Below are 12,753 nucleotides of genomic sequence, written 5' to 3'. Positions count from 1 at the left end.
TCCTGTTTGGATGAATTATCCCATTAACCCTTTAATGTGTGCCTCGGGTCTTCAGTGACCCGGGACTTATTCCACCCCCTGTCCCTCATCCATTTTTTGGAGTTATGCCTACACCGCTTTAGTATTCCTCAACCTCTCTGTTCTGAATAGTGTAAAAATAAAAAAAATCTCAAATATTATATAGATTTTAACTGTTTAATTATCAAGTGTAGTGGGTCATCAAAGACCCAAAATATGTAATAGTGGCATCTTTTTTTGAGCTTCCAAAAATCATATTTTTATGATTATTTCATCCAAGTTTACTATCACAGGATATATATTTCTTTGTACACGATTTTCTGCGTAATGGTGGTGGATTATCAGTACTCCATATTCATGTACACACACATATTATACATGCCATTTCTTAAGGTGGTGCTGATGTTTCAGTGATTAACTTGATTTATATTTGGCATTGCCATTTGACGAAGAAGCAATGTTGAAGTAAACTATAGCAAGTGTAACACATGAACACTATGATATGACTAGTCATTTTGGTGTACGACTGTAAATACGCAAATTGTCCATCTATTTAGACTAAAAAAGTGCCTGAGGATACATGTATAGCTTATGTATTATGTTTTGCTCAATGTGTTGGACAGCAAGTTGTGTCTCAATTTCAGATTGGAATAAATGAATCCATTTCTATACCTGGTGTATTACTTGGTGATTAGGAAATTATTTTGTTCCTACAGCAATTAGAATGCTTAATTCAGGGAGGAAAGACAAATGATAATTCACCATAACGCTCCCATTCCTTGAATTATGTAAATTATATTATCGTGTTTAAGTATTTATAATTTATGTATGTGTGTTTGATGTCTACGAAAAAACTGCGTGCAAACAAATTTTCCCTTGGGATATTAATAAACATGAACTTAATTTTTTTGATATTTGAAAAATAAAATTTTACAATTTTTCTAATCATCACTCTAATTGAAAATGTGACACTATCTGGACATTTTGTAGATTCATTTGTGATCGACATACATGCCGGGTCGATAAAGACCCGAGGTATGAAAAATGTTTGGCAAAGCACCCATGCATTTAAGGGTTAAGCTAGTTTTTATGCGTGAATATGGCATGTTAGACCAGTTTTTCCCAAAACAAGAGCTCCCTCTACTGCCACATAAGTGAACATTATAACCAAAAGGTAGTTTTCTCCAGTATAATCACCAAAACAATGCAAATCTTTAGTTTTGCAAAGAAATTCACATTCACAAAACTAATTTCAAGCATTAAAGCATTAGCTTTTGTATCAAATGGCTTTTAAGACCATCAGAAATTTTTAAGATCATTAGGCCAAAAGATTGCAGTATACAAATACAAGGTTTCCAAGTTTCAGTCTTACCATTCTCTATTTTACTTTTCAGATGAGGCCCGCTGAACGCGAGGAGTTTGCCAGGGATGATCCAGTTTAGATCTCCGTTCTCTACACGCTGAATAGAAAAAGAAAACAAAGAAAATTAAGATGTAGAGACAGGAAGACAACAGAGAAACAAGACCAAAATAAACAGTTAAGGCAGGAAACGTTTGTATAATAGCAGACCTGATACAGTAGTTCTGATAATACTGGGGTTTACTTTGCGCCAATGACCAGTCAACTGTACATTATCCCTTACATAACACAGGTGCACAACGTATAAATCACGTTGACTCAGAACTACACAGTGTGTAGTTTAAATCCAAAATTGATCAACGTGGGACTGTCATTAGGTTAAAATGTCTTTAGATCCGGTAGAATAAACATGATTATGTAACAGGCTTGAGGAGCCATGAATCCAGTTCTGGGTAAAAGATTGCCTGCTGGTGTGCCTAATGAGTGTGAATGCAACGCATTTCATAACGAAAGGGCATCATTACCTCATAATGCTCGTACTCATTAACGTCAAACGTCTCGAAGTTCAAGAATCTGTGCTGAAAGGCCTGAAAAACAAAGTTAATAATATACAACATCAGTTTTATGCTAAAACAACTCATGCCCATCTGGTAGAGCGTTTAGAGTAAACATTAGAATAAGTGTTCAACAGACATTCAAGATCATTGACCGAGGAACAATCAAGCAAGGAGTGTAATAAAATTGTCCGGCATGGCAGTAAAGATTGGGGCAGTAAGATGTAATACAGATTTAAACTGATAAAGGTCGTGAACCTCACGCACATGGTGAACAGACAGGCTTGCAGATGTATAGTTTTATTGATTTCAACAGCAACCACATGCCATCTGCAATGAACTACTGTTGCCCTTAGTGTGCGACAATTGCCTTGTTTCTCAATCTTTAGATGGTAAACCACAATTTCTTCCACCATTCTGAACATATAATTAAACATTACCGACATTACACTAGGCACACCACTTTCCCTTTAAACTATCAGTCAGGAACATTAAAATAAATAAAATAAGTTACATGCTTTTTATTGTTTCTTGCTATTTCTCACTGGTTCTTCGTGCTAGATTGCCTACTTGCCTAACTTCATTGAATTTCGGTAAATTCGAGCAGCACATGACTCACATAATTAAAAATCAGTTCAGTGCACCTTGCATTTGCATTTTCAGGATCCTCAAGAACAAACTTTGGACAGGGGACATAGCAAGGTTTAAGTATTTCTTCAACTTCTGAAAATGTGATATCCCGAGGGGTTGATTTTTATTAAAACTTAGAGATTAATGTTTTTCTTTTTGTTAAATGGCCTCATTAAAACTGACATCTAAACTTCTTTCTTTTTACATTTATTTTTGGTACTTTTCAAATGCCTTTCACGTACAGATTTTATTATTGCTTTAGCCTTGTCCCAGAACCAGACTTTCAATATTAAACTATGAAAAAGCTGTTGTTTAAAACTCTAAACAAAGAGTGTAATAAACTGTTTTAATGTTTTGTGAAAATTATTTCTATACATTTTTTTTTTAAATTATGACTGTCCCACAGCTGTGGCATCATTTCCACCACACTAAACAATTTAGCCCCAAATAAAGCATTTCAAAAGTTAGTGTACTTGTTAACCAAGTAGACAAAATTGTCAGTGAAGAGCATGCTTGAGATGAAATATGAGACAAGTGAAGTTTGATGGAGACAAAGAAAATTCAAAGTAAATTTCACTCGAGAGCAGAGGGGTTTTTTTGGGCATCATTGACAGTTAGGCTTTAATTCTGCCAAATTATGCAAAAACTATAAAAAAAAAATTAGTGTATGAAGAATACACTTGTGCATGTACATACACTTTTGGACATTGTAGACAAATTAAACTAGCACGAGAGTGAAAAATGTTTTAAAAGGATTTCACTTTTGATAAATTCACAGAGCTAAAAGTGAATTTGAAGAAACACTCATACATAGCCAAGTAAATGGGCCAAAAACACGAGAAATTTGAGAGTGAAGTGGTACCAGGAGAGCACCAGGTGGGTGCACTGAAAAACAAGACTCTCTTGGCAGAATCGGGAAGGTTGCAGGTGTTACCATGAGCCATGGTGTCCTGAGCTGCAAGGTTCCATAAGTCTGTCAAAACCCCTTCAAAGTGGACTGTCTGCAAGGACACAGCTGGTGAGGGATTATCACAAGCTGGCAAAAGTTACATCAGGCTAATGGACCAATCAGCCGAATGCTTTCAGGTATGCAACCCTGAGTCTGTCTGCACTGTCCAAACAACCACCTGTACTATCACAAGTGCTGAGCCATGCAGACGTGCAACAGACGGCCGTGTCCATTACTACGAATTGACAGATGTGTGTGCATCTGATACGGCAAGCCATATTGCTCGCTCCCAGGCTGTGGTTATGTAACTGTTCTCTGGTCTTGGGCAGGTTTAATCAAATGAAACTGGCTTCCCTCCTCCCCTGCAATGCTGCCTGGACGAGGAGCTTACAGCAGAAATTTGCTTCTGCAGTGTCAATGGACAGTGTTTATAAGCTGCTCTAAACTACCGCTAGCATGGCCTAAATCTCCAGTCGCCTCATTCGAACTTTGTGATGGTTGTGGCATACTGTAGTGCACAGGGATCCTGGGAACCACATATATACATAAAATATGATGGAAATATTGTTTCCAATAACTTGATATTTACACACAAATTTGGAAGTATGCTCGGGGTCAATGTCCATTTGGCAGACCAATTTGCGACAGAGTTTTAAATTCCTGGCTGATGTCTTGAGATGTTGCTTCAATATATCCACAATTTTCTTTCCTCAAGATGTCATCTATTTTGTGAAATGCACCAGTCCCTCCTGCAGCAAAGCACCCCCACAACATGATGCTGCCACCCCCATGCTTCACGGTTGGGATGGTGATCTTCGGCTTGCAATCCTCACCCTTTTTCCTCCAAACATAACGATGGTCATTATGACCAAAAAGTTACATTTTTGTTTCATCAGACCAGAGGACATTTTTCCAAAAGTAAGATAGTTGTCCCCATGTGCACTGTAGTCTGGCTTTTTTACAGCGGTTTTGGACCAGTAGCTTCTTCCTTGCTGAGCAGCCTTTCAGGTTATGTCGATATAGAACTAGTTTTACTGTGGAAATAGATACTTGTCTACCTGTTTCCTCCAGCACCTTCACAAGGTCCTTTGCTGTTGTTCTGGGATTGATTTGCACTTTTTGCACCAAACTACATTTATCTCTAGGAGACACAATGCGTCTCCTTCCTGAGTGGTATGATGGCTGCCTGGTACCATGGTGTTTATACTTGCGTACTATTGTTTGTACAGATGAACTTGGTACCTTCAGGCTTTTGGAAATTGCTCCCAAGGATGAACCAGACTTATGGAGGTTCACCATTTTTTTTGAGGTCTTGACCGATTTCTTTTGATTTTCCCATGATGTCAAGCAAAGAGGCACTGAGTTTGAAGGTAGGCCTTAAAATACATTCAAAGGTACACCTCCAATTCAGGACACCTCCTATCAGAAGCTAATTGGCTAATTGTCTAAAGGCTTGACATAATTTTCCGGAAATTTCCAAGCTGCTTAAAGGCAGTTAACTTTGTGTATGTAAACTTCTGACCCACTGAAATTGTGATAGTCAGTTAAAAAAGTGAAACAATCTGTCAATAAACAATTGTTGGAACAATTAGTCATGTCATACACAAAGTAGATGTCCTAAACTACTTGCCAAAACTATAGTTTGCTAATATGAAATCTGTGGAGTGGTTTAAAAATGAATTTTAATGACTTCAACCCAAGTGTATGTAAACTTCTGACTTATATATATATATATATTATATAAGGGCTGCTGATATAATGTGTTAATTTGGTGCAATTAATAACATGAAAAATGCGTTAAATAAACACAAGTAAACATGTCCTCTGACAGAAATAAGGAATATTCCCACCATCGGAGCAAATCAAGCTTAAATACCTGTTTTCAGCAGGGGTCAGTAAAAGAACTCTGTTCTTTGAATAGGTGTGTGTTGCTCATACAGCCAAACCAAACTCATGCTTGACTGACACTAGCAACAGCACAAAAAGTGAACAAGTTCTTGCATTCAAACACAGCTGAACGGAGCGCAATTCCGAATGCAGGGATCTCCACATGTTATCCAAGTTTCAAATTGTTTCACTTGACACAGTGAGCTACAAACTGTATGTTTATGAAGCGATGCACATAAAGCATTCTAAAAGCATCTTTCAACCTTAGAAAAACTCTTATAATAAATTTACTGTATCTCTGACAGATTGACAAATTAAATTGCTAAATAGATTGTTGTGGACTGTAGGCCAGGGATAGGATTAAGTTCAATAATATGGAAATATATTGCCTTCTAAAGTCACTTTTTGTTATGTCATATCAATGCTTTACTCATCTGCCACAATAATTTAATGCTTTTTAATTATCAGAATTATAATTTTTATAATATATATATATATATTTGTAATTTAAATATAACTAATTAATATTACTTGATAATTGTGTATTGAATTATTGTTATTTGAGGGGCTTTGAGAAACAAATATTTATGCGATTAATTTGATTAATCGGCCTAATTAACTAATTCAAATTACAATTTAATTGACAGCCCTAATTTATTCATTTTGAAGAGAGAAACGTAATGTATTTCAAGCTTAGACATAGTCCATAACAAAAGATGACAATGTCCATTTTTGCAGATTGCAAAACAACTTTGTATTAATATATTAGCATAATTCATACATAAAATTAAATGATTAATATTACCAATTATAAATAACATTATTATTACTACTAACACCACAAATAATATTAACAGCTCATTTAGTTTTTATTGGTGTAGTCTAATGATTATTTCATTATTATTGCGACACTCAAAAATAATCTATTGCTATTGGTCGTAAAGGTTCAATGAAGGATGCAAGGGAGGGATGAATATAAAGAATTCTGCCATTTTTCTTGAAGTGGGCTGAACCAGACGACATTCCAAAGAGTTTAAGAAACATATGAATGCACTCAAGAATGCACATTCACCATGCTGAACGAGTCTTTCCAGCATGCCATGCTGCAGTCACACCAATACCAGCATACAAGCCGGATGGTTGCGAAGATACTTGCAAACAGAAATGTGCACGACAACCTCCCTCAAGTGAGCACTGTTTAAAATGCAGCTAGTTTGACAACTTGGATGAATTATAAAAGTAACACCTTCAAGAGAACAAATCGGCACTTTGAGAAATTGGAGCAAAATAGAAAATGGAAATAGAAATTGTTGCCACTGGGAAAGCCATTGTGGCTCTTCAGTTAAATGTAATAAATTTACCTGCATTTAAACCATGCAGAAAAAACTCTGATAAGTGTCATGTTTGATAGCAATCCTGTTTTTGATTATTACCTTCAGCTTTAAATGTCTGAGAAGCAGTCCTGTTATTTGATTGCGCTCCAGATCAGTGTTAATTTTAAAACTTTGTTTTGTTTTAGTTTACACCAAGTAAAGACCACTGCTGTGTTATGCAAGCCATCGGCAACACAACCCTTCTGAAGCATTTTATCCAAGACAAGAACACTCTTTGCCCTATGTGCAGGTTTCTAATCTCTCACTGACTATAGTACAGTGTAGGGTCCAAGGCAGTCTATTAGTATGTGAAGAGCTGAAACAGAGGAATGCAAGAGTAATCCAGGTTTGTGTGCTTGTTGAAATATGACTTACAACTGTTTGTTTTAAGAATTGGTTCAAAAAAATAAATTTGATTTGTTGGAGTCATCACTCAAAAGTGTTCACTGAAGTCCTGCATAGCACCTTCACCTATTTTGATTTGAAGTTTAAAAAACAATTCCATTAAATATTGCTGCTTATCAGTAAATTTCATATGACCTTTATAGATTGTGTCCAATGTTCTCCTTTATAGATGTATTAATGCTTCGTGCATTGGTTCAACCAAATCATTAAAAAAAAAATATTTCAGAAGAATGAATCATTCACAAAGTGAACATCACTAACACGTACTTAAGTGTAATACTTATAATACATGCTAATGTATTATAAGTATATATACACATTATAATATATAATAAAATGCTTTCAATGTTTGCGTGATGAACCGCAATTTTATTTTGTGGCTTCTAATCAATATGATGGCTGATATTTAAAATCTGTACACTTTCCACAATAAAGCTTGAATTGAGAATTTTACCATTTAAATTATGGCTGATATCGATGTCAGATTATTTTGTGTTATGGCTGCTAAATATGTTGGCCCATATTTTAAATCTTTACAGTGCCTACAAAAAAAAAAAAAACAGAATATTATATTTTGGCCGATAGCGATGTTATGAATTATAATAGCGATTAAATTTTTTCATGTTACGGCTACTAATCAATATGATGTCTACTATTTATTTTAATTTTATTTTTTATCCCGTTTTCTCCCAATTTGGAATGCCCAATTCCCACTACTTAGTAGGTCCTCGTGGTGGTGCGGTTACTCACCTCAATCCGGGTGGTGGAGGACAAGTCTCAGTTGCCTCCGCTTCTGAGACAGTCAATCCGCGCATCTCATCACGTGGCTCGTTGTGCATGACACCGCGGAGACTCCCGGCATGTGGAGGCTCATGCTACTCTCAGTGATCCACGCACAACTTACCACGCACCCCATTGAGAGCGAGAACCACTAATCACGACCAAGAGGAGGTTACCCCATGTGACTCTACCCTCCCTAGCAACCGGGCCAATTTGGTTGCTTAGGAGACCTGGCTGGAGTCACTCAGCACGCACTGGATTCGAACTCGGGACTCCAGGGGTGGTAGTCAATACTCGCTGAGCTACCCAGGTCCCCGATGTCTAATATTTTAAATCTATACAGTGCACACAATGAAGCTCAAATCTAGAATTTTAAAACCGAAATTGTCCGATACTTATTTTTGACCCCTTTTACACCTGGAAATGATGCATTTTGGGTGATCCGATCACAAGTGGTCAGTGTTAAATATAGGTGAAAACGGGGTCTAAAACATTTTGTGATGCGTCCCTGTAACAAAAAGAGCTTACACTTTGCCAAGTGGCTTTAAAAAGGAAATAACCAATCGATCTGAAAATTTCAAGAAGCAACAACACACACTGCCTGGCCAAAATAAAAGTCACATACACTAATATTTCATTGGATCGCCTTTAGCTTTGATTACGACGTTCATTAGTCATGGCATTGTTTCATCAAACTTATGCAAACGTCACATTTATTTCCATCCAGAGTTGCATTAATATTTGGCCGTGATCTTGTTTTGATTACGGGAGAGTCGAACCACTCCGTAAAGTCTTCTCCAGCACATCCCAAAGACTTTCAATGGGGTTAAGGTCAGGGCTCTGAGGTGGCCAATTCATGTGTGAAAATGATTCCTCATGCTCCCTGAACCACACTTTCACAATCTGAGCCCAATGAACCTTGGCATTGTCGTCCTGGAATATACCCAGTGCCGTTAGGATAGAAAAAAAAATCCATTAATGGGATAACCTGGTCATTCAGTACATTCAGGTAATCAGCTGACTTCATTTTATTGCCGCATAGCGATGCTGAGCCAAGACCTGACCAACTGAAGCAACCCCAGATAATAAAACTACCTTAAATCCAAACGGTGACTTTTTATTTGGCCAGGCAGTGTACATAAAGCATGAGAACTTCACAAATCTTCAGCGTGTCTGATATCAACATGCAGAGACACAGATGAGAAGCACGAATATCTGAAGCGCCTTAAATACAGGTACTTCCCTTAAAAAAAAAAAATAAAAAAAAGAATTCTGCTTGAAATGTTGTGTTTGTGCTTAGATAAAATTTCAGATGCATCTGGGAAAAACGGCACGCCTTTTTCTAATGCTTTGTCTTTTCTGACTTTGCTGCTCTTTTATCATGCAGTAACAGCAGCATAGTGATTGATGTACAGTATGTCATCATGAAATCATAGACCCTCCCCTCGAAATCCAAACACAAGTGGTCACAGGAGACGCATTTGAAATGCATGACAGAACCAGGTGGAAACACCAATGCGTCTTTGCAGACCACTAGGTCTGAGCAATATATCGATAACAATATTGAGAATTTTGCTGACGATGTAAAATTGACCAATATCGTAAATATAGCGATGATTTTAATATGCTTTTATTTGGCCATTACGTTTCATAAAGAGCACATCAGTAGACTAATTTCATGATCTTTCAGGGCTGCGCAGTTAATCAAAATAACATCAAAATGGCGAGTTGGTCATTTGTGATTATTAATCCACAAAAGGCTGCGAATTAAAGACAGATAAACATGGTCTCTGAGTGCTTAAATATAAAACGGTAATGTGCTGATCTGTGTTAAATATAAATATTATGTGGTTGGTAGTGAATGATCAGACCCCAATCGCTCACTTGACACTGAGAAGGCATTTGATCGGGTAGAATGGGACTTTTAAGATTTTGGAAATGTACGGGTTTGGGAACACTTTTATTGGGTGAATTAAGTTACTTTATAAACAACAGTTAGCAGCAGTGCAAACTAATGGATTAATTTCACATTTTCTCCTTTTGGTAGGGGAACCTGGCAAGATTGTCCTCTCTCCCCTTTACTGTTCTGTCTTGCCCTGGAACCATTAGTAGCCACAATAAGAAAATAGGATGATTTTCTGGGTATTGTTGCAGTAGGTGTGGTGCATAAACTTCTTTACACAGATGATATATTATTATTTGTCTCTGAACCTAGTAGATCTATGCCTAGTCTTCATAAAATTATTAATTCCTTCTCCAAATTTTCAGGATACAGTGTGAATTGGTCTAAATCAGAAGCTCTTGCTCTGACAGCATATTGCCCTGCCATGGTTTTCCAACCTGCCGCTTTTCAATGGCCCAAGCAAGGCAGGTATTTAGGCATTTTCTTCACAGCAAATTTGAGAGATTTAGTTAGTTGATTCTGACCCATTAATGAAAAGGTTCTTGTGCGATGTGGATAGGTGGGCTTCACTACATTTGTCTATGGCACGGAAAGTCAATGTTATGAAAATGTATTGTATCCCCAAATTCAATTATTTATTACAGTATCTCCCTCTACAGTTTCATCTTATTTTAAACAATTTGATAGAATATCCAAGTCTTTTATTTGAAATGGTAAACTGCCTCAGTTGCATTTCAGTAAGTTACATAGACCAACCGACAAGGAGGTTTAGGCCTCCCCCAAAAAAATTTTATTACTATGCTTTTAGTCTCAGACACCTGGCCCATTAATCTCTTCCACCTGAAAGGGCCCCTCCCTGGTACAACACAGAACAAGGGGTCCTTGCCCCAATCTCATCATTGCAAAGTCTTTATCAAATTGCCTAGTGAAGTGAAAATGCATCCCATTATTTCACATTTACATTCAGTATGGACAAAGGTTTCCCGTATGTTCAATTTTGATACTTGCCTAAATGTTTCCTCAAGCATATGGCTAAACCCTAAATTGTGTATTAAAAAAAAGTCCTCCTTTTGCTGGAAAGAATGGTTGGAGAGGGGTGCTGCTACACTTTGTGACCTTTATGAAAATGGAGCTTTGAGAATTTTAAAATATAACAGCAATTTGGGATTTCTAGGTCTCAATTTTACAGGTATTTACAGTAGCGCCATCTACTTTGTACTATTTTTGGGGATAGTACTCAGCCCCCTAAAGCTGCAGACACTCTCTGTAAGGTGCTCACAGCCTTTGGAAAGGGGCATGAAGCATCAGTGTATTATTCCTTGTTGATTCAGAGTCTTGGTGATGGGGCCTTAACAGCTATTAAGAGGTTACGGGAAAGAGATTTGAACTTGGTATTGGAGGATGGGGAGTGGGAAAGAATTCTTAAAAAATGTTAAAACTGTCTAGGGATGCAAGGGTATGCCTTATTCAGTTTAAGATTTTGCATCGTATCTACTGGACACCCTCTAGATTGTTTAGGCTTGGTTTAAAAAATAAAAAAAACCACCTACCTGCTGGTGATGTCAGTTGGAGGATGGAGACATGGCCCATGCTCTCTGGTTCTGCGCTAAGAGTCCAGAATTTGATATGTGAGGCTTTAGACACTCAAATTTTTTCTGCCCTAGACTATGTATATTTGGTGATGGGGCAGTTATTAAAGTAGGTGACAAATATATAAAATGCTGGGTCCAAACTAGTGTAATGATTGGCAGACAGATAATTCTTAGAGGATGGAAGTCAAATGGCACTCCCTCATTTCAAGAATGGTTCACCGAATTGGGCAGGGTGGCGGCATTTGAAAAGATGTCATTAGCAGCTTGACGGATTAGATGTGTATGTTAAGAAATGGTGCAAATACCTGTCCTTTCTGGAAGGCGGAGAGAAATGCAAATATGGTCCAAATTCTAAATTGTATCCTTTGTGGAATTTATTTTCTTCTTTTCTCTCTTTATTTGTTGATTGTTGTATTTTTATTTTCTCAATTTTGTGTGTGTGTTTATATTGGATGTATATAACCCAGGCTTTGACCACGCTGTTGTTTGACTGGAGTTGTGGTGGGAGTTTAATGGGGTTAAAAGTTGATTCTGTGCATTTATATAATGTTTTATTCTGTTTTGTTTTGAAATCAATAAGTTTGAATCTGAAGATTGACCCATCTGTGCTGCAACATGGCCAGTGTTGGATAAAAGCAGTTGCGCAGGACAGCATATTCAAAGCAATTCAATTTAGAGCACATCTCACCTTCCTAATGCCTTGCAAACAGTCGAGAACCGTCAGGTTGTATGTGCAATTCCCAAATGAAGCATCCCTGAAAGAGAAATCAGAAGACATTAAAAAGATGTCGGCGTAGTCACACAAGATAAAAATCCAACAACAAAACACCATCCTCCCATTCAGCCACAGGTCTTGGGACTCTACCCAAGTATATAAAGTCCTGCTATGCATAAAGGAACAACAACACAGGCAGATTTTATACCGTGGTTCTCAGGTGGTCTGCTTTCATCCAGAAAAGACTATTACCTGCCGATGAATACAAGCAACTGGGCCAGGCCCTTTGTGTGTGAATGCGGGAGTGAAGGTAGAGCGAGAGACTAGACGGAAAAAGACCAAACACAGAAAGAAAACCTTGCATCTGTCAAGCCACACATGTGGGATGTTCAATAGACCAATGGGTTACATCTTATAGGTCAAGGTAGAATAATAAATAGCCTATGTCACAGACATATTTTGAAAAGATGTACGAAGTTCAGTTCTGGTTTGTGTACCTGCAATGGTGCCGTGGGGTCAAGGGAAATGTTTTTGCTAGTATTTTAGAAATTAAAGGAGGAAGCGCTACCCTTGCCTAATGCACGCCA

General features: G+C 37.4%; 1 protein-coding gene across 3 annotated transcripts in view; it reads right to left on the bottom strand.

Moving 5' to 3' along the window:
• The window catches only part of LOC127438927 (dual specificity protein phosphatase CDC14AB-like), a 58,048-nt gene that overhangs the window by 17,785 nt on the left and 27,510 nt on the right, over positions 1 to 12,753 (bottom strand). For all 3 annotated transcript variants that reach the window (XM_051694832.1, XM_051694833.1, XM_051694831.1), the window contains exons 6-8: positions 12,140 to 12,206; positions 1,903 to 1,965; positions 1,391 to 1,478 (exon numbers count right to left, since the gene is read on the bottom strand). In XM_051694832.1, the coding sequence (XP_051550792.1) occupies positions 1,391 to 1,478; positions 1,903 to 1,965; positions 12,140 to 12,206 (218 nt within the window). The remainder of the gene's footprint in view (positions 1 to 1,390; positions 1,479 to 1,902; positions 1,966 to 12,139; positions 12,207 to 12,753) is intronic.

Source organism: Myxocyprinus asiaticus, chromosome 50 (genome assembly GCF_019703515.2).
Source record: "Myxocyprinus asiaticus isolate MX2 ecotype Aquarium Trade chromosome 50, UBuf_Myxa_2, whole genome shotgun sequence".
NCBI lineage: Eukaryota > Metazoa > Chordata > Actinopteri > Cypriniformes > Catostomidae > Myxocyprinus > Myxocyprinus asiaticus.
This window is presented reverse-complemented; position numbering and strand designations above follow the sequence as displayed.